This window comes from Balaenoptera musculus, chromosome 7, assembly GCF_009873245.2.
Source record: "Balaenoptera musculus isolate JJ_BM4_2016_0621 chromosome 7, mBalMus1.pri.v3, whole genome shotgun sequence".
NCBI classification, from domain to species: domain Eukaryota; kingdom Metazoa; phylum Chordata; class Mammalia; order Artiodactyla; family Balaenopteridae; genus Balaenoptera; species Balaenoptera musculus.
The window spans coordinates 44,381,794-44,402,470 of record NC_045791.1 but is presented as its reverse complement, the minus strand read 5'-3'; the positions used below and the strand labels follow the sequence as shown (position 1 = coordinate 44,402,470).

General features: G+C 37.9%; 1 protein-coding gene across 4 annotated transcripts in view; it reads left to right on the top strand.

Moving 5' to 3' along the window:
• The first annotated feature begins 717 nt into the window (after window positions 1–717).
• The window catches only part of IFIH1 (interferon induced with helicase C domain 1), a 55,832-nt gene continuing 35,872 nt past the window's right edge, over window positions 718–20,677 (top strand). For all 4 annotated transcript variants that reach the window (XM_036859033.1, XM_036859030.1, XM_036859032.1 and 1 more), the window contains exons 1-3: window positions 718–1,444; window positions 8,158–8,326; window positions 12,869–13,009. In XM_036859033.1, the coding sequence (XP_036714928.1) occupies window positions 989–1,444; window positions 8,158–8,326; window positions 12,869–13,009 (766 nt within the window). In that variant the 5' untranslated portion in view covers window positions 718–988. The remainder of the gene's footprint in view (window positions 1,445–8,157; window positions 8,327–12,868; window positions 13,010–20,677) is intronic.

Sequence of the window (20,677 nt, the reverse complement as noted above, 5' to 3'; positions counted from 1 at the left end):
TGGTCAAAGCCAAATAAATACTACTATCTATGCATGAGGCAATAAAGTTAATCGTTTATCATTACTTGCTCTTTTGCATACCCACCCACAAATTCCCAAAGAGTTACTTCTTGGGGACCCACAGAAGGGCAGGTTTGTTCTGGAAAGGGTACAGAGGTCACTTCATCCTGGGGTTCTGGGCTTAACACACCTCTGAAAAGATGTCTTCTTAGCTTCGTCTCTCTGCCTGTCCCCTATCATTTTACCACTCAGGCGCGGCCCGGGGCTGCCTGCATTCAGCAGCCAACGCTAACACCGTGCTGTTGACATCAGGGTCTCTGGCAGTTTCTCTTTCCCTCTGGGCTGGGAAGCCCCCAGTCACGCGCTTTCACCCCCTCCACATCTTCGCTGACAAGGGGTGATGCGAGACGGCCCCGGGAAAGAAGTCTGAATTTTAAGGGCGAACCCTGGCAAGGTAGACGAAATACCCGCTGGCATTGCTGGAGCGCTGCTGTCTTACTCGCTGGAAGAGAGAATTCCCTTTCCTTTTCTTTTTTCCCGCAGGGCCCGTGACCGAAGGACTGTGCGTACCGGAACCGACCAAAGGGTGGCTCCTCCCAGTCCAGACACACCCCGCCCGGCGGATTACATGCGGAAAGTCCTGAAGAAGAGAATCGAAACAGAAACCGAAGTCAGGCAAACTATATAACTGCCTGGCGGAAAGCTGGCCCCGAAGCTTCCACCCCAGTGAGCAGACGAGGCGCACCGGTCCCCGGCCCCGGCGAGCGCCCGCCGCCGCCGAGTCCTGCACACCTGCCCACCTGCCCAGGTGCGACCGCGCCCTCGCGCGCCCGCCTGGGCGTCGTGCAGGCAACCCCGTCGTTGTCAGGAGCATCGCTGCAGACCCTGCCGCTCCAAAGCAGCGGGACACACATCTCATCCGCTGAGCTGAGAACAGCAACTTGTCCGTCGACTGGGGAGAATCTTCTCCCGCCTCTGAGAAGGAAAGATGTCGTCGGATGGGTGTTCCGCAGACAAGAATTTCTGCTATCTCATTTCGTGTTTCAGGGCCCGAGTGAAAATGTACATCCAGGTAGAGCCAGTATTGGACTACCTGACCTTTCTACCTGCAGAGGTGAAAGAGCAGATTCAGAGGACGGCCGCCACCACTGGGAACATGCAGGCAGCTGACCTGCTTCTGGACACCTTGGAGAAGGGGGTCTGGCCCCTCGGCTGGGCTAGGATGTTTGTGGACGCCCTCAGGCTAGCAGGCAACCCCTTAGCCGCCCGGTACGTGAACCCTGATCTCACCGACTTGCCCTCTCCATCCTTTGAGAATGCTCACGATGAGTGTCTCCAGTTGCTGAACCTCCTTCAGCCCACACTGGTGGACAAGCTTCTGGTTACAGATGTCTTGGATACATGTGTGGAGGAGGAGCTGCTGACAGTTGAAGACAGAAATCGGGTAGGTGTCAGTTCAAATGGAGCTGGACTTTTAGGCAGATACAGGTATTGCAACTCTGGGTTGTTCCTCCATTTGCCCCGTTCCAGATATTCTTTGATATCTTTCGGTAAATTTGGATCCCTCCTTGAGAAGAGAATATCTAGGCTTTTAAAAACATAATTTTGAAAACGGCTATTTTTCTAATTCTTTCACTGAAATAAACTAAAGAGGAGTTAACTCTAGAATAATAATGTATGCTAATAGACAACATTTATTAAGCACTTACTGTGTGCAATTAGTATCATTTGCAAAAGGTATTATCAGAGTTCATGCTCGCAATAATCTATTGAGGATTTTTATGTTATTAACTGTGCCGTTTTACAGATGAGAAAACCGAGGCAGTTTAAATAACTTGCCCAAGTTCTCCCAGGAAGACATTAACAGAGCAAGGGATTTAGTTCCTGATGGTGTGAAATTTTATGTCTTATTTTATAAAGTTCCATAGAACAGGGATCAGCAAACCATGACCCATGGGCTAAATCCAGCCCGAAAGCTCAGAATGGTGTTTAAATTTTCAGTTCATAAAGAAAGTTTTATTGGAACACAGCCATGCTCATTCATTTACATGCTATGATTGCTCTTGTGCTTTAGGAGCATTTGAACAGAGATGTATAGCCCACAAAGCCTAAAATATTTATTATCTGGGCTTTAAACAAAAAATTTGCCAATTTCTGGCCTGTATTATGCACTATACCATTTAATTTTGGTCCAAATGGGGAAACTACATAGTACACACACACAGACACACACACTTTTTTTTTTCTTTACTCAAAGTTTCAACTCTCTGGGAATCAAAAATTGGAGATAATTAACTGAAAAAATATGTTGCTAGTTGCAGTTTTCCATATTAATAAAAGAATAGTGGATTTTTTACGTGGCATTTTGACAGGATGAATTATACAGGTGACTTTACACTTAATGTTTTATTGTTCATTGTTTTTCAATGAGTGAGGATGTACTGTGGAGTATAGAAATGCTTACCTTTTTAAATCTGACTTATTCAGGGTGTGCGTCAAAAGTCTTATTTTGAAAGGCATGTAGGCAAATAAACCCATTTTGGAGGTCAAAGTCTAACATGCTATGATTTTGGACACTTTCTTTCTCTCTTTCTTTTTAACTCATCAACTGTTTGTATCCTTGTTACAAAGTTTTGGGCATGGGACTCCTATCAGCCTATGATGTGACTTGGTCTTTAGTGACTAAAGTTAATACTCCTTTGTCCACTTGACAGCCATAGGGCCTGTCCAAAGACCCAAGCATGCATCTAATTTTGATGACTGGTTTTCCCAACTAGTAAATTACTTTACACTGTTGTCGGTAACGTTTATGTAGTTTTGTGTATTGAGAACCAGCTAGAACGCATTATAGTAGTCCAGCTGGATATGACAAATGTGTACATCACTGTGGCAGAAACTTAATTTGGAAGACAGTATGCAGCCTTCAAGCCAGCTGGAGATGGAAGATGGCATTTCCAGCCACAGTAGCTGTTAGGAAGTCCAGAAGCAACAGAGTCCAGTAACACCACAAAGCTGTTTATGTTTGGTGGGTACGATGTCCCGATTGCCAGCGAAACAGCACTTCTCCTTATTTACTCTAAATATGTCTGCCTATCAGCATCACTTTTGTCTTGCCTGGATTGAATTTCTGCCAGCTAGTTTTTATCCAAGTTCTTGATTCTGGCAAGCTTGGAGGCAGCTAGCAGGAATGCAAGGGATTTGACACAAAGAAGATACAGAGTAAAGGGACATTTGTGTAGTGGTAGCAGTTAAGGCCAAAGCAACCCAAATTCTCCCTCAGAGTCATATTTCAAAGGAGGCCCTGAAAGCTAGAGGAGCTATGTATCTGAGGCTTTCAAAGGAGCAATAGTGTCTGTGTGAAATTTTGGAATAGTTTTCGTACACCTCATTTTACAGGTACCATCAGTCTCAAAAGGAATCAATGGCGGATGATGGAAAGGCACCACTAGGTTTAGAAGAATCCACAGCATGTTGATACGGGGTCCTTGAGGAATGTTTATCGTATTACAGCAAAGTGTAGTGGGGAAACCATGGGAATTTGGAAGGGCAAGACCTGGATTTGAGATCTATCTCTGTTTCTTACCATCTGTGTTACTTTGGACCAAATTATTTGTTTCCTGATCCTAAGTGTACCCATGAAAATGGACATAATAATAATTTCCTCTCTCATTCACAGTATTTTATTGAACATGAGTGAGAAGTAGTGTTTATGAAAAAGCTTTATAAATAAGAAAGAGCTGTTTGGTTATGATGATGACTTCTATTATTTATTTGGTCACATTTCCTTGTGAATTTAAAGTTTCAGGGATTTAGGTAAATACCCCATGTTGAAATTGAGATCTGCCTCCTCAAGTCCCTGGATTAAACTGTGATTTGAGGAAGAAACAATGTTTTTCATCTAAGGATGAAACCAGAACCCAGTTAGGACCAAGTATAATATTGGTGCTTAATAAGTTTTGATTGATTGGATTTATTTCCACGGAATTGTCTGGAATAAGAAATGAAAACACTTGGAGTAATGAATTGCCTTGCCAGGCACTGGGGAATGGATGGGTGGTTGATGAATATAAGATCTCCAAATCTGCTTTTTTGACACCTTAAAATAGCATTTAACTAAGAAATCAGGACTTCTAAAAAACATTTTATTTTAATGCTTCTCCTGTTTTCCAGTTGACACTTTCTACTTGGTCTTGGATTCTTACCTCCACCTCCCAATCCCTGCCCCTCTTACATAAGCACATCTAAAAAAATGATCCTAGATTTAGTTTTGTGACCAGTCGGTACCCAAAGAAATTTATTTAATTGACTGATTATTCATTCATTCGGTTTAAATTTATGGAGCGGCACCTTGCGCCAGACACCATGCTAGTGCTGAAATGATTGGAGAATAACACAAATACTGTCTGTGCTTTCATGGAGCTTACGATGCAGTGTTGATCAGTGTTCATTCTTCTAACAAATAATTAAAGAAGGTCTAGTATACGTGAGGCACTATTGCAAACACTGAGGACTCAGCAATAAATACAAGAATCACTTTATCGATCATTATAATAGAATGCTCCCTAACAGTAAGGGGGTGTCCCTGTACTGGCCTGCTTCTATTTAGGATGCTAAGTGACATCGTAGCACGTCCATGACTTAGACAGCCATGAACTGTGGATCATATAAACATTTCTATAGTGTCTTTTTAAAAAATTAATTAATTTATTTATTCATTTTTGGCTGCGTTGGGTCTTCGTTGCTGTGCGGGCTTTCTCTAGTTGCCGCGGGCGGGGCCTACTCTTCGTTGTGGTGCGCGGGCTTCTCACTGCAGTGGCTTCTCTTTTTGTCGCAGAGCAAGGGCTCTAGGTACGCCAGCTTCAGTAGTTGTGGCACACGAGCTCAGTAGTTGTGGCTCATGGGCTCTAGAGCGCAGGCTCAGTAGTTGTGGCACACGGGCTTAGTTGCTCCGCGGCATGTGGGATCTTCCCGGACCAGGGCTCGAACCCGTGTTGCCTGCATTGGCAGGCGGATTCTTAACCACTGCGCCACCAGGGAAGCCCCTCCATAGTGTCTTTTTTTTTTTTTTTTTTTCATAGTGTCTTAATATCAATTTGAACAGCTTAAGTAAGCTGCATGTTTCAGCCCTGCCCAGTTCAAAGCATCAAACATCTATAGTCCTAGAAGACCCTCTGTACGTTTCATTTACACAGTAGAACCTCAGATAATATCACCAGTCCAGCTAGAAACCCTCCAGTTCCATCAACATGAAGTTGAGTATTAGAATTAATCTCCTTCTAGCTCATTGTAATGTCAGGTAAATTAGGATGGGTAAGAATTTTATTAGCAACAAAAAGTACAAATAAGAAATTAGTTATGTCATTGTGACAGTACATAGTCATTCAGAAAGACATTAACTTTTGGAGGGAACTTGTTCTTTAAAAATTCTTTATTTTTAATATAAGAGTTTTGCTTCTTGATTTACTGGTACTGCGGGTTGAGCTCTGTTATATTAAAAAGTAACCATTATATTTAAATAGCTATCTAAGGTTGTTCTGAGGGGGGAGAAAGCATTTTTATCTAACTTTACAATAGTGTTGGCAAGCCAGTGCTTAAACGAAATATCATTGGTTTCTCTACTGATTTCTGTTAGAAAAAACATACATCAAAGAATTCAGGACATGAAAGCATTGAACTGTATTACCCACAAATTCATATTTATTTTACACTCTATAAATTAGTTAACAATGTATCCATAGACATTTTTAACTTCATATTCAGAGAATACATTCGGTGGGGAAGGAACATGAGTGGGAATCATTATATGTCCTGTTTCAGGCTCAAGTCTAAATATTCATTTCTCAAGAATTTCAGTAATCAAGTGTATATATTGGGATCTTATATATAGGAGAACAGATTAAGTAAAAAACATTGCGTGATTGCTTTAAAGGGAATTGATGTACTTTCTAGCACCCAAACTAGGAAGATTTCTTAAAAATTCAGAATCTTGATGACACTGCTAAAATTGCACAGGTATTATATGTAGTTCCACATTCAAATAATAAAAATACTTGCAGGAAATAATGGCATAATGATTCTCAAATACCTGAGCTCAGTAAGGACAAAACAAGCTTGACAAATACAATTCTACGGTAAAGATCGACTAACTGGTTAATAGTCAAAGAAAATTTAGTGGATATAATATGCTTAGGTTTTTAAGTATAAGTATTTATTACAGTGCTTCACTTGTTCATTTTAGAGAAATGCTTTCTGATTACTACTTCTGTGGAATGAGTTTAAAGCTGATAAAAGGCTGAGATAATTAAAAATGGAAATGGTTGAGTTAAAATAAGGTGCTCAAACCAGTCTCATTTAGCATCTTTAGAGACTACTGCTTAAATTAGCAGATAATAATAGAGATGTTACAAACATCAGAGAAGACAAAGAATTTCCATTAGAAAATTAACGAAATTAGAGAAAAGTAGGAAATGAGCAAGAATCTGCTTAGAAATTCTGTGGGGGAGATGGACTGAAATCGACTAAATTTTATTAAGTCAAGTAGTCATTTTAACCACTTCTTGTCAGAAAATGAACTTAAAATTGGAGACAATTACCAGCTATAATTGTAGCTCAGTAAGGCAGTATTCAGCCTCTGGAGCCAATGCCTGGGATCTAATTCTACCTCTGCCATTTACTAGCTTTGTGGCCTTAGGGAGGTAACTGGACTTCTCTGAGCCTTGGATTTCTGATCTGTAAAATGGGTTAATATCGGTATCTTCTTCAGAGTTGTTGGGTTGATATATGCAAAACATTTATAATAACATAATTATCTATTAGCTAATGAAACGAACGTATCCTTTGGGTAGAAATCATGTGGTATAATCTTCTACTAAGTACTGTCTGCTGGTGAAATATTTGTAAAGATAGATGCTTTTCCCAGTCATCATAATAATAAACACTGAATTTGTACCAGACATTGTTCCAAAAATGTGAATTCCTGAAATTAAATGGTTATTGGATATATTTATAGGACTAGAAAATACACAAATTCGTAGGAAACAATTATTCTAGCTGAATAGTCCATATTATACATGTAGAAGATGGGCAAATGTTGAGAAAGACCTTTGAGCGTATGTAAGTTAGTACTTCTTACCTAAGCTGCGGATTAGAATCAAGAGGTGCTTTTGAAAAAAATTTCTGGTTTCCCCCCATGGACAAATCAGAATCTCTGAGGGTAGATTTCAGACATCAGTATTTTCTAAAGCTCCTCAGGTGATTCTAACGTGCAGCTAGGACGGACAAACGCTGTAATTTCATTTCAGTTGCTTCATTTTACACATGTAGAAACTGAGGTCTGGAGAGGAAGTGGCTTGCCTAATGGCCCAGCAAGGTGATGGTGTCCTGCCTAATTTCTTTCTGGTCTAAATGTGATCTTTTCTCCAAATGTCTGGTGCTGTATTAAGAACTGGGGAGATACACTGTAATAATGATTACACAAATGATTCACATGTAAAAAGATTTACTAGATTAAAGGAGAAATTAAATGAAGGTTAAAAATAGTAATGAATGGATACAGAAATGCTTCTGCCCAATACTTTAAAAAAGGAATATAGAAATAAGTTTGTCTTATAATATTAAGTAAATACAAATTTTTTAAAAAATGTATTATAGCAGTAATAAATAATACAAATATTAAAGAATATAAATCTCTGATAGTAATTACTTATTCCATAATGGTAATAGTGAAGAAAGAGAGATCGGATAAGAAATGTTTGATTTCCTATTTATAGACTCCATGAGTTGAAAAGAAATAGCAAGCCCTAGATATACAGAAAGAAATTGATACAAATAGACATAACATGGCTAGAGATTAAAGACGCCTTCTTTTGCACCCCTTATTCAGAATGGCGGAGGTAAAACATCTGTTTCCTAAGTGTCAGCTTTGAATATCTCAATAGCTTAAAAAAATAGTGTATATTTAAAAGGGGGATTGGCCCAGGGATTTTTTTCCCCCTAGAATCCAAAATTTCTGTAAGCGGTATTGCTGTTTTCTTTAGTATTTGAATATGAGCCTTTATACATATGCTTAATTGTTCAATTTTTCTAAAGGCTAGTTCCTGTTTAAATTTATTCATAAGATAGTTGGACTTCTTTAATTCTACTTTTCTCTTAAAACAGGTTTCTGCTGCAGAAAATAATGGAAATGAAGCAGGGGTAAGAGAGCTACTGAAAAGGATCGTGCAGAAAGAAAACTGGTTTTCTACGTTTCTGACTGTTCTGAGGCAAACAGGAAACTGTGCGCTTGCCCAGGAGTTAACAGGCACCCATTGCAATGAAAGCAATGAAGGTATTGCTCATTCTGCAAAGGAAGGGTTTGTGCGTTTCGCCTAGTGACTGAGAGTTTAATGAAGCCTGTAGACACAGTGCCAAATACTAGGGTATTTAGAATCAAAATTTCAAGCGATTTTGAGAGATACGTTTTCTTCTTTTTACAAATGAGGAAACTGCTGCTTGGGAAAAGATGAACCTTCCAAAGACCACAGCACTTAGCAAGGTGGGCTGGAATATTGGCAGCTGACTCCTTGTCCAACATATTTTCCATTTCCCATCTTATTTTGGAAACAAAGTGATTATCTGAGATTTTTATCAAGATAATTTTAACATTGCCTAGACAAATAAATTGGAAGAAAATATTTTAGTGGTTATTACAACTGCTGCATAGTCTTCTGGACGTTTATATAAATTTTTAAGGAATTTATTAAACATTTGATAAAAGGTCTGTAATTGCTAACATATCACAGTGTTACGTTCTGTGAGTTTTTAAAAGTATTCAATTATAATAATAAAAATAACATTTTAGAGCTCTTTCACATATATCATTTGTAAATCTAATATAATCTGCCATCTTATTTTTCTTTACAGAGTATGTATCCTATGCTTTTAAAAATATCATATGTAAGACAAATTGAAGTTTAATTGGTAATGAATGATTACCAATTTATAATTGGTATAATTTATTCACAATTATATATAATTTAAATGATTATAATCATTTCAAGCTTACTTCACTTCTTTTATTCAGTCAGTCATTCAATCAACATGTAATGAGTACCAACAATGTGCCAGACACTGTTCTAGGTGCTGCGGATATGGATTTAAATGAGACATACAAAGTCCCCATTCCCATAAACCACACTTCCTAATGGAATAAGAAACACAGTGAACAATTTTCTAAGTTACTTATGCAAAAGAAAAACAGCTAGTTACTAAATTATTAGAGTAAACAGCATATTATGATTTTATACTGTATTGTTTATGAAATAGCTTAATTTTGCTCAATGGTTAGAAATACACACAATATATATACACATATATATCTGTGTGTATATATATCTAGTGTATATATACACATACACATAACAGTGTGTACATATGTGTGTGTATATGTATATAGAGAGAGACAAACACAAACACACACAAATATTTTTACTGTGAAATATTGAAAAGCCCAGAAGAATTACAAAATAGTATTAATGGACCTGTGTGTAAATGAATCACGGGGAGTGAAGTCTAATCCATGTTTATGGAAGGTCTTCTTGCTTAAGCCCAAAGCAAATTCCTTATGGTGTCATATGTCTGAGATGGCCACAAAGTGAAAAGCTCAAGAGGCTCCCCTTCTTTTTGAGATTATCTAGGGATTTGAGGGGGATTTATTCAGCCAAATGTGGTTAATCCAGCTTTCAAAAGCCAAGCAGTAATTCCATGATCTGTCCACTAGCAGGTCCCCCAGTTTCTACTGTCATTGTTTCTATTTCCACAGCAAAGTATAACTGTATTTAAAAAAAATCCCTCTCAGTAGAAGCACCTTGATTTTGCTTCAGTTCTCTGGAGTGGGCTCAGTGGTGCCACTTGCTTGCAACATCAAGATTATAGGTTCTTTTGCATTTATATATTATGGCCCAGCTATTATTTCCACAATGTAACTCTAATGCCAGTTTGCTAATTCTAAAGGGACTTCAGGCCAAACTTACATACAATAATGGGGCCAAATTTCTCCTACATACCTCAAGGATGAGCTGGACCCCAGTGCAGATCACACCCTCTCATGATGAGTTCCCTTTCAAGATCTCGTGGGACCATTTCCATCCATGACAAACACTCTAGGACTTGAACTTCGAAGGGAAATGGCTACAGTCTCAATTTTTTTGTTCCCTGGGAAATTTTGGCCTCAGTGTATGGAGGGATATTAGAAAGAGCAGCCTTGCAGATCACAAAAGACCTTGTTATATTCATCCCCCAAAGTAGAGGGTACTTACCCATTTTATGGTTGTGTACTAGTTTAGGAAAAAGTCTAGAAGATCAACTCTAAGTGTCTTCTAGCTTCTCCTGACATAGGCAACATCTGGCCATATTTCTGTCTTTTTTTTGTTGGGGGGGGAGCGGAGCAACAAGTTACATACAACATATTTCTTTCTAAGATATTTTTAAGTTCCACTTTACAAGGTGCCTTGTTGGAAGCTAATGTGATTTTTCAAATTCTAATGCTTTGAACGATAGCAATCCTAGGTAAAGTATATACACGTAATACCTGTATAATAACACACCTCATCACATACCTTATCTAATATTCACATGCCTTCCTCTTTACTTTCCTTATTATATGCCGTAACTTTGTATTATGATTAAGTCTTTACATGTCTGTTTCAGAATGGCCTGGGGACTAGTTTATCCAGACTCTCCTAGCCTGTGCACATAATATCAACTGGCCAAGGCCAAACACTTTATAAAAGGGATAAAGACCTTCTGAAAAGAAAAAAGTGGCACCAATTATCCATCATTCTTTTCGCCCTCCCTGGTCCCCTGACAGGATCCTCTTACATTTGGGGCTTTTCCTTCTTTCAACCAAAGTGGGTGATGATGGATGTTGCCCCAGATATGTGGGCTCTTACAAAGACAGGGAGCCCAGTAGAAAGGGATTTCTAAGCTTCTTTTGAAGGTTGGATGGAAGATGCAATCCCCTTCTGGGACTCAGCAACCTTACACTCTCACTACCCCTACCAGCAGTCAGGGTGCTCCTGACCAACTCATTCCAAATAAGCAGGGCTTCCTTCGTGCTCCTGACCAACTCATTCCAATTAAGTAGGGCTTAGTTCTCATGTCCTTCCCTGAAAATCCAATCAGGGGAGTCAGGAATTTAAATATTGTTGGCTAAACTGTACATATTATTAAGGGAATCTAATCATTTTTCTAGCAGGTCTTGATGCCCAGAACAAAGTTAGCTGTCATTATTCAAAGTTAGCTGTGGTAGGAGCTGCTGTGGATGGAATCGAGCCCCCCTGCCACCAAATTCATATATTGAAGCCTTAACCCCCAATGTGACTGTGTCTGGAGCTAGGTCTTTAGGAGGTAATTAAGGTTAAGTGAGATCCAAAGGTTGGGTCCCAGTCTGATAGGACCGAGGCCTTATAAGAAGAGGAAGACAGATCTCTGTCTCTCTCTCTCTCCCCACCATGTGAGTACACAGTGAGAAGGTGACATTCTGCAACCTCAGGAACATGCTCTCACCAGACACCAACCTGCTGGCACATTGACCGTGGACTTCCTGTTTCTAGAACTGTGAGAAAATACTTTTCTCTGACTTAAGTCACTCAGTCTATGGTACTTTATCATGTTGGCCCATGCTGACTAACACAGGAGCCTGGGCTCTGGATCCTGACACTTACTGAGTCCTGGCTCTTTCATGTCCCTGGATGTGTGACTTTCACCAGGTACTTGCCCTCTCTGTGCCTCAGTTTACTCCTCTGTGAAATGGTGATAATAATATTACTGATTACCCAGGATTATTTTGAGGATTAAAAGATTTAACATTTGTAAAGCACAAAATAAATTGACTATTATTATTATAAACCCCAAACATACTTAATATGTACCTACAAATATTATAAAATCATCTTGTCTAAAGACAAACTACAAAGTCAGAACAGTTTTCTTCAGGAAATTCTCCATACACAGCACGCATTTTCTCCTTATTCTTTAAGATGGGTTAATCGAAAATGATACTTTAAGAAATTTTCTTTATGGCATCAGTCTCTGACACATTGTACTTCAGAAGGGCAGAAACTCTTGCCTTTCTTTGTAACTTTCTTTCAAAAGTCCTTAAGAGAACACTCAATACATGTTGGCTGAAGGAAAATAAAAGGTCAGGTGGAAGAAATGGTGGGAAGGAGAAAGGAAGGATTCAGAATATTTCATTAAATTTCTAAAAAATCTCCAGAAATTCAGAATACATGAATGTAGGCTGACATTAAAGCATATGTACATCTCGTGTAGAACACGCAGTGAGAGAACAAAAAGGCTAGAGCACAAGCTGAAGAAAAACTACCACCAAATTTGCATTTTCATTAATGCAGCCTTACATGTGACTTTGTATCATTGAACAAGTGGCTTACTTCCTAAAGTTGATGGTCAGATAGGAAATCGTCACACTTATGATTAGCATAATACTTATTATATTGGCTTTTTAGATAAAATTTAGTCATCACAAAAGAATTACTACTGTGTTCATATTAGAAATAAAAATACTTTGTCACAACATAAAAACATGTTCCAAGCCTTACAAAATGTCAAAGTATTGTAGTATATTTAGGCAGATCTCTACTAGGGACCCCACTTGGTTTTCAAGATAAAAATAACAGCTCTTTATATTGTATAAAAACTTGCATTGCAATACAATTTACATTCTGTTTAGAATTTCAAAGTATTTAAGTATATTCAGGTTAATCTCTATTAGGAACCCCTATTCTGTTTTCAAAATAACAATGACAGTTATGTATACTGTATAAAAACTTGCATGGCACTATTGTTTACATTCTAATACTTTTATTCACAGAGTCTGAGAATTTATCACCAGAAGATGGTCCTGAAGTCAAAGAGCCCCTCCATTTAGTCACAGATCAGCCCAGTCTGGAGGTCTGGGACAGAGAGAATAATTCATCGGAACCATCTTTTGCAGATTCTTCTGTAGCTTCAGGTACTTGGGACACACACAGACTTTTATATGCACTAATTAACTACTTCTGGAAAAATCAGTTGCTGCATTGATGACATTAGGATCTATTAAACAGAGGGAGAAATTTTGGGCTTTGGAGTTTTGTGAGTACTTGTGTTAAAATAATATTTCTGGAGGAGATTAAATGAAAATAATTTCTCTTTGTGTCTAAAAATGTTTTAAAACTAATGCAATATTAATATGTTATGAACATGAACACACTGGGTTCTAATTTTATTTTATAAGATATCCATGGTCCTTGTCATGTGATAAATATCATAAGCATGTCCTGCATTTCATGATTTTCGAAATACTTTCAAATACATGAATTAGTGGGGTTTTTTTTTAAAAGATTTATTTATTTATTTATCTATTTTGGCTGCACTGGGTCTTAGCTGCGGCACGTGGGATCTTCGTTACGGCATGTGAGATCTTTTAGTTGTGGCATGCTACTTCTTAGTTGTGGCATGTGGGCTTCTTAGTTGCAGCATGTGAACTCTTAGTTGCAGCATGCGTGATCTAGTTCCCCGACCAGAGATCGAACCCAGGCCCCTGCATTGGGAGCACGGAGTCTTACCCACTGGACCACCAGGGAAGTCCCCATGAATTAGTTTGACTCATCCAAATTTCTGAGAATTAAATGAGGCCATTACGTTTTCCCTTTTTGACAGACTGGCATGTCGCAGAGAGGTTCAACTGGGTTATAGAGACCAAAACCAAGGCTTTAGAAAAGAAGATGAATGGGTGCTAAACAGGAGTTGGTTTGAATTTCAGTAACTAATTGGTATGGGTACTAGATCCACCATGTCCACCGTTTTGATATGAAACAGCCCTGGAAGAATCAAACTAATTTAATTATTTCCCCTCCCTAATTTGCTCATAATAGGAGAATCCTTCTCTCCTTCCCTTTGTCCCCCAAATGGCCACATTCATTTTTCACTAGAAATAGTCTGGTTGAAGTCTGGTGTGCTGGTAAATGTTTACCAAGTGGCTCTCTGGGGAAAAGAAAAAAGCCCTGATTTGTAGCATATGCCAATCTTCATGGTGTAAATACTCCCACTGAGGCTACTTTCAAGTGCCCACATAATGTCACCGAACACTAAGTCAGGAATAGATGTGCAGTAGCACACCACTATTTGCCATTTCCATTATACAGAGACAATAGGCTGAAATAGCCTCAACATCATTGATGATTGTAAAATCTAGTAAAATGATTAGAAAATGATGAGTTTTAAGTATTCTTTACCTTTGTTTTAATATAATTTTTTTAGTAAGTCCATATAATTTAATTTTTAAAATTGCCTGCGTTTAACATTAACAACTGGCTCATGAAATTCTAGAAAATTTAACAATTGTTCTTGTGCGCCAGTATGAGCTGACTCCATCACACTATTACAAAGTATACTATTTTCGACTCAGAAAAGTAATATAGCCGCATTGCAGGAAATTTGGAAAACATAGAAACCTACAAAGAAAAAGTCACACACACTTTTACAGTAAGATATATTACTCTTCACATTTGGGTATCCCATTTTTTTACATACCTGGATGTTTATATATAATGGCGTTTCTCCTGTATTCATTAGATATTCTTCTACAGCATGGTTTTTAACAATTGAATAATAATTCCATCCATTGGATGCTTTATGATTAATTACCCAACTGTTGAACATGTAGGATGTTTCCACATCTCTACATCATGAATAATGCTGCATAACTCTCTTCATATTTATGTCTGTTTAATTCTTTTTAAATTTATTTTTAATTTTTAAAATTTATTTTATTGAAGTATAGTTGATTTACAATGTTGTGTTAATTTCTGCTGTACAGCAATGTAATTCAGTTATATATATACATTTTTTTTCACATTCTTTTCTATTGTGGTTTATAACAGGATATTGACTATAGTTCTTTGTGCTACACAGTAGGACCTTGTTGTTTATCCATCCTCTATATAATAGTTTGCATCTGCTAACCCCAAACTCCCAATCCATTCCTACCCCACCCAGTTTAATGCTTAAAAACATATTACATAATTGAAATTTCTGGATCAATGATTTCTACAGTTTTAAGACATTTGATACTTAATGTTATATTTCACTCCAGGAACTTGTACCAAATTACATGTGCTCTAACAGTATAGGAGAGTACTTACTGCCCTGAAGTCTATTCTATAAGAGTGGGTAATATTATTTTTAAACTTTGCCAATTTGGTATTTTACTACTTGAATCTGAATTTTTTTCCAATGAAAAATGTTTTTACAAGTTCATTCTTTTTGTTGTTGCTAATTGCCTATTTTTCTATTAGGGTATTTTATATTCTTCTTGCTGGTTTATGTGAATTAGCTAAATATACAGGATAGCAATCTTTTGTCATAAAATAGTATCAAGATTTTTTATAGTTTGCCTGCTATTGCCTTGTTTAAGGTGTTTGTTTTTTTAGTGGAATACTTCTGAAGCTTTAATGTGCTTATGAGTCACCTGGAAGAGGAGGTCTTACTGATGTGCAGATTTTGATTCAGTAGGCTCTGTATGGAGCCTGAGATTCTGCCTTTCTCACTTGCTCCCAGGTGATGCTGCTGGTCTTGGACTACACTTTCAGTAGCGAGGTTTACGGTACAGAATAGCAAAGCTTTTAAACCTGAATTCTAGAGGACCTTTTTTTTTTTCTTTTCATTTGAGCAGCTGCGCTTTCTTTCAGAAATCATGATTGTGTAGGAATGCCAAAACTACTACCTGAATGTGGGTTTTTCACGTTTTAAAAAACTTCCTTGGTAGGCTACCTGACGTCTCTGTGGGTTACTGGCTATTTTCTCAATTCGCACTAGAAAGAATTGAAGCCAGGACTGAGGCTGGGAATTGATCCTGCATCTCAAATGCAGGTTTTTCATCCGAGGTTGCCAACCTGATGCATCTTGTCAGCCTGTAGTTTATTTACCTGTGGAGCATTCTGAGTCTAAACAAGGACAAAATTAAAGACAAAACCTTTTTAAAAAAATCTGTTTTCTTACTATTTGATATAAAACTTAAAGCTGCATCAAGTGAAAAAAATCTGGATCTTAATAATGGCCTTAAGGGACAGAAAGGGGTTTGTTTTTCCCTCTTGGGGTCCCCTCCCTCCCTTCCTTTCATTTAACGAATCTTATTAAACTCCTATCGTGTGCCAGGCATGCACTGTTCAGTGTTCAGCACTGTAAATATTGGGGTGGAGTAAACCAGATGTGACTTCTGCTCCCAGGGAGCTTTCAAATGATGGGCACGTCAAACGGTAGTCACTATATAGCTGCACAGTAAGTGCTGTGAAAGAAAAGTACAGACTATTAAAATGTGTACTAGTCTCAGAACATGTGAGAGTACAACAAACTGTACAGGAATCTGAGGACTCCATCCAATGCACAGACTTTAACAGTCTTCTAGTCTGTAAGATTCTTGTGGTGTCTGGACGTCTCATGTGGATTTGGGAACAGGTTCATCCGACGCATTCTGGTCCTTTCCAGAGCAGTAAGAAAGGGTAACTGATTTATGAAAAGGGAGCGCTTTTGCTTCAGGCCTTTGCCTCTGCTTCTGATAGATGTTGTGGATCATTCCAGGTATTCATTTCTTTTCTTGCTGCTCTTCAGAACTAAGAATTGCCCATATAAATGACTTGTAAAGTATCATTAACCCAAAGAAGTTCCTGTAGTTCTTTGAACTGAAGTTTTTGTTGCAAAATTAACTGTAGAAGGATTTTGCCTACGTTGGCATTCTTTTACAGGATTAACAGTCAAAATAAATAAGACAATATTCAATAATCTGTAATATTTATTTACATAATGTTTTGTGTGTAGCTTAATGATATTGACAATATATAATCTTTATTTTGAATTTCAGTACATTGGGTTAAGATTTCAAATACATTTACCAAGGTAGCATTGAGAAACTTATTACTTAAGCTACACACATTCTATAAATATGAATTTTCATAGGCAAAAAAATGTGACTTGAATTATTTCTAATTTTAAATTAAGACTTCTCTAATTTTTATTTCCAAATCAGTTTCTAAAATATTGTTTTTCAGTGCATAATAGTCTTTGTGGATACAAATGTTAATTATTTATAGTTTTAATGCAAAGATTCTTTATATATTGTTTTTAGCCTTTTTTACTCCTTAACACACCTGACAGGTAAGACACACTAGTATTAGTAATAGTGGCCTACCCTGAAACCAATTCTAATCACTCCTTCAGTGATTAAATCAGTGATTTAATCACCAAATTTAATCTCTCCTTCAGTCTGGGGTGATAGATGAGAATTCCCTAGTGGGCAGTTCTGGACAGGGATTTTGTCATGCCTCCACATCGGAGGCTGGCATTTCTTCTTCCTTTCTCCTTTCAACTTCTTCCCTTAAAAAGTGGTTAATAATTAAGGTATACCCCATTTTTTAAATTTGCTTTTTCCACACGAATACAACCATTTCTAAAGGATATTTGAATAGTTCTCAGACTATTCATAGAATTTTAATGCTGGATGTAATAATTCTGCTTTCTGAGGTCACTGGTCATTTTCTAACAAGAAATTATTGGAAAACTTTGGTGTTTCTCTAGACCACACTTCCCTAGAAAACATCAGAGGGGCACAATGCCCACATTCATTTTCTTCTATTAAAAATATTTTAATTATAGCAAATACACAGTTATCTGGTTTATGCTAATTCTATAGGCTTACAGTAAAATTGGTTATGCAATCATTTTTAATTGTCTGCTACTGTTGCTTTGTTAAAACAAGTGAGTGGTTATTTTACATTGACCTTTTTAATATACTATTTTAGGAATTAATGACATATAAAATAAAAAATAAAGCAAATGAGGTTCAAAATGAAATAATAAAATTTACTGTATTTGGAATGAACTTACTTTTATGCAGAGTTCCACAGAAAATCCCCCAAATTTCTTTTATCATCCTTTGTTGATCTCCCTGTTATGAAACTAGAAAATGCAAGTACCGCAGGTTGGCCAGCAGAGGGCGCTTTGACATTTATAAAGAGAATGGAATGTCACTGTTCCAGGGTGGACGATTATAACGTACAGGGCGAGCGTGCCATGTGTGAATACACAGTGCGCATGACTGTGAGTGCATGTGTATATTTTGATTTATATATTCGTTCACGTGAAGATTTTAAAATTCCACCCAAGCTAATGAGCTTACCAACCTGCTTGTTTTCAGACTTTAGTACCTTCTTTTTCATATTCCCCCATATGTTCCACTCCTTAGGTTTATCCGGTGACATTATGCTTTGGAATATATTGTGGATATATTTTGCATAGATCATCTTCTGTAGGAGGGGTTTAAAAATTGACCTTTATAAAACAGCCTCCTTCTTTCTGGCCCAATCTGTTAGTGCACTTTTTTTGTTGTTGTTTTGTTTTCCCTTTTTATAGACCAAAGTCCAATCTTAGATTTGGTCTATAGTAATCTCTGTAAAAATGCCACAAAATTTATCCTTGCACTTGAGGACCAGAATAATGTTCTATAGTACTAACCTCTAGAAATTTAGAGATTTTTAGAATCTCTAGAAATACATACCACATAGACCTTGAGAGCTTAGTGGGAAAGATAATTGATGTAGCAGTCTGCAATAATACTGTGAGAGATCACCCATACTGTTACAGGATTGCTCTGAATTAAGATAGCTCTCCTTTACATCTATATTTCTTCTAAATTTAGTTACATTAATTATTGGGAAGTAGAAATACTACTACGGCAATCCAAAAGGCAAATATTATTGTGAGCTGAGAAAGAGAGAGAGAGAGGGAGAGGGAGGAAGAGATGCTGTTACAGATGCTGATATTGGTGTTTGTTAAAGGATAATATAGGTTTGTATTTTATATGAAACCCACCAAGAGCCATCTAGGTTAGTTATATGACCTCCAATGGCATAATAGTTCTAGGAGGGTGACTGTTCATATCTCAGGAGTGAGAATGTATTTTGATGGAGAGAAACCTCTTTACTGTGCAGCTAATACATGTTGGATTTATTTTCATGACATCTTTTTATGACTACAAGCCTAAAGCTTTTCTAGCAGAGTTTTAACAAAAGCAGTGGTTTTAATTTGATCGTTAGACCTTACCTTCTCTATTTTGGCATATGAATGAGGACTAGAGGCTGAGAATGAGTTGGTCAGGTCATATTATTGAGAAAACCAAGCACTGGGGTATTGTCCTCACCCTCAGAGAGTTTATAATCCCGTTCAAGAAAACAAGTTTCATGTCCCCAAAGAGAGACAGTAATCTATCTCTAGCAAAAGAGAAAGTATTAAAGGATGAGGGGAGAAGCCTGGTGAAAGAAGGAAGACTTAGAGAAAGCTTACCAGAGAGGAAGAATGTGAGGCAGTTCATCTGCGCCTTGAAGGTCCTGTGTTGGACCTGTAAACAGAAGTGGTAGCCAACACTTCCCGTTACATGGACACCATGAGCAAAAGTGCAGGTATAGGAAAGTTCAAAATGTGGTGTGTGTGTGTGTGTGTGTGTGTGTGTGTGTGTGTTGGGGGGATATTGATAATGGAGGAGGCTATCCTTATGTGGGAGTGGGGGGATATGGGTAATCTCTCTACCTTCCACTCAATTTTGCTGCAAAACTAAAATGCTAGAAAAGAAAATCTCCAAAAAATTCATCCAGCTATAATAAACACATCAAAATCCAGCTGTAATAAACATAAGAAAGTTTTATAAAAAATGTGGGTAGGGGAACAGTTGGATTAGAGGGGAACATTTATGGAGGAGGGTGGTTGGAGATAAGACTTCTAGGATCAATGAGAATTAGTGGGTTTCTCTTACTATGATTTTTACAAAGCCTTGTCCTAAGGCAAAACAATACTCTTAAATGTTTATCATTCGTTGTTTGGACAATTATGGAATATTAGCCCAAAGCATGTGTGATTATTTTGGATGGTGTTTGTGGGAAAGTCCTTAGTTAGAGGGATGTATCCATCAGGGTGCTGGAATGGGCTCCTTCCAGCTTGCAGGAGCCCAGTGTGCATGTCTCTTCCCAGTTCCACTTGGTGATGTCATGCTGGTAGCTTGAAATCAGCCATGGTGGGAATATGAATACCATCAGGATTGGCAAACACATTAAAATTGTCGCTTTTTTCCTCCCCAAGAGCTGCTATTGAATATTTACCAGGATACCTTTAAACAAATCTCTCCCAATACTTTCCTCAGGTCTACTTAACTTGAATAGCTCTTCCTTAAGGGTGCCTACCAGCCAAAGAGGTTTCCAGTTCATCATCTTCTATCTTGCCACCTTGGATTGCCAAGACTTCCTTCCCATGTGGTCATCAGGCTTATCACTCTTAACTGACTCTGCTCTTGGACTTCTTGCCTCTGCTGCTGACTAGCAATGAATGAATGGGTCACTCTAGTGGGTATGGTTAGCCCCACAACCCTGTACTTGACTCATCCTCTTTCCCTTTGAGACCCAAGTCCAAAGGCTAAAGGGCATAGATGATACAATTTCAGCCAACATCAATATACACAATTCCAATTTAATTCTGGCTGAAACATTTCAGCAGTGTGAATTCTATAAACAGGAGCAGAGGAGCTCCATGGACAGCCATGTGGGCCTGTGGCTCCAGGAGATTTTTTTTTTTTTTCTCTTTGGGGAACTCATTTCCT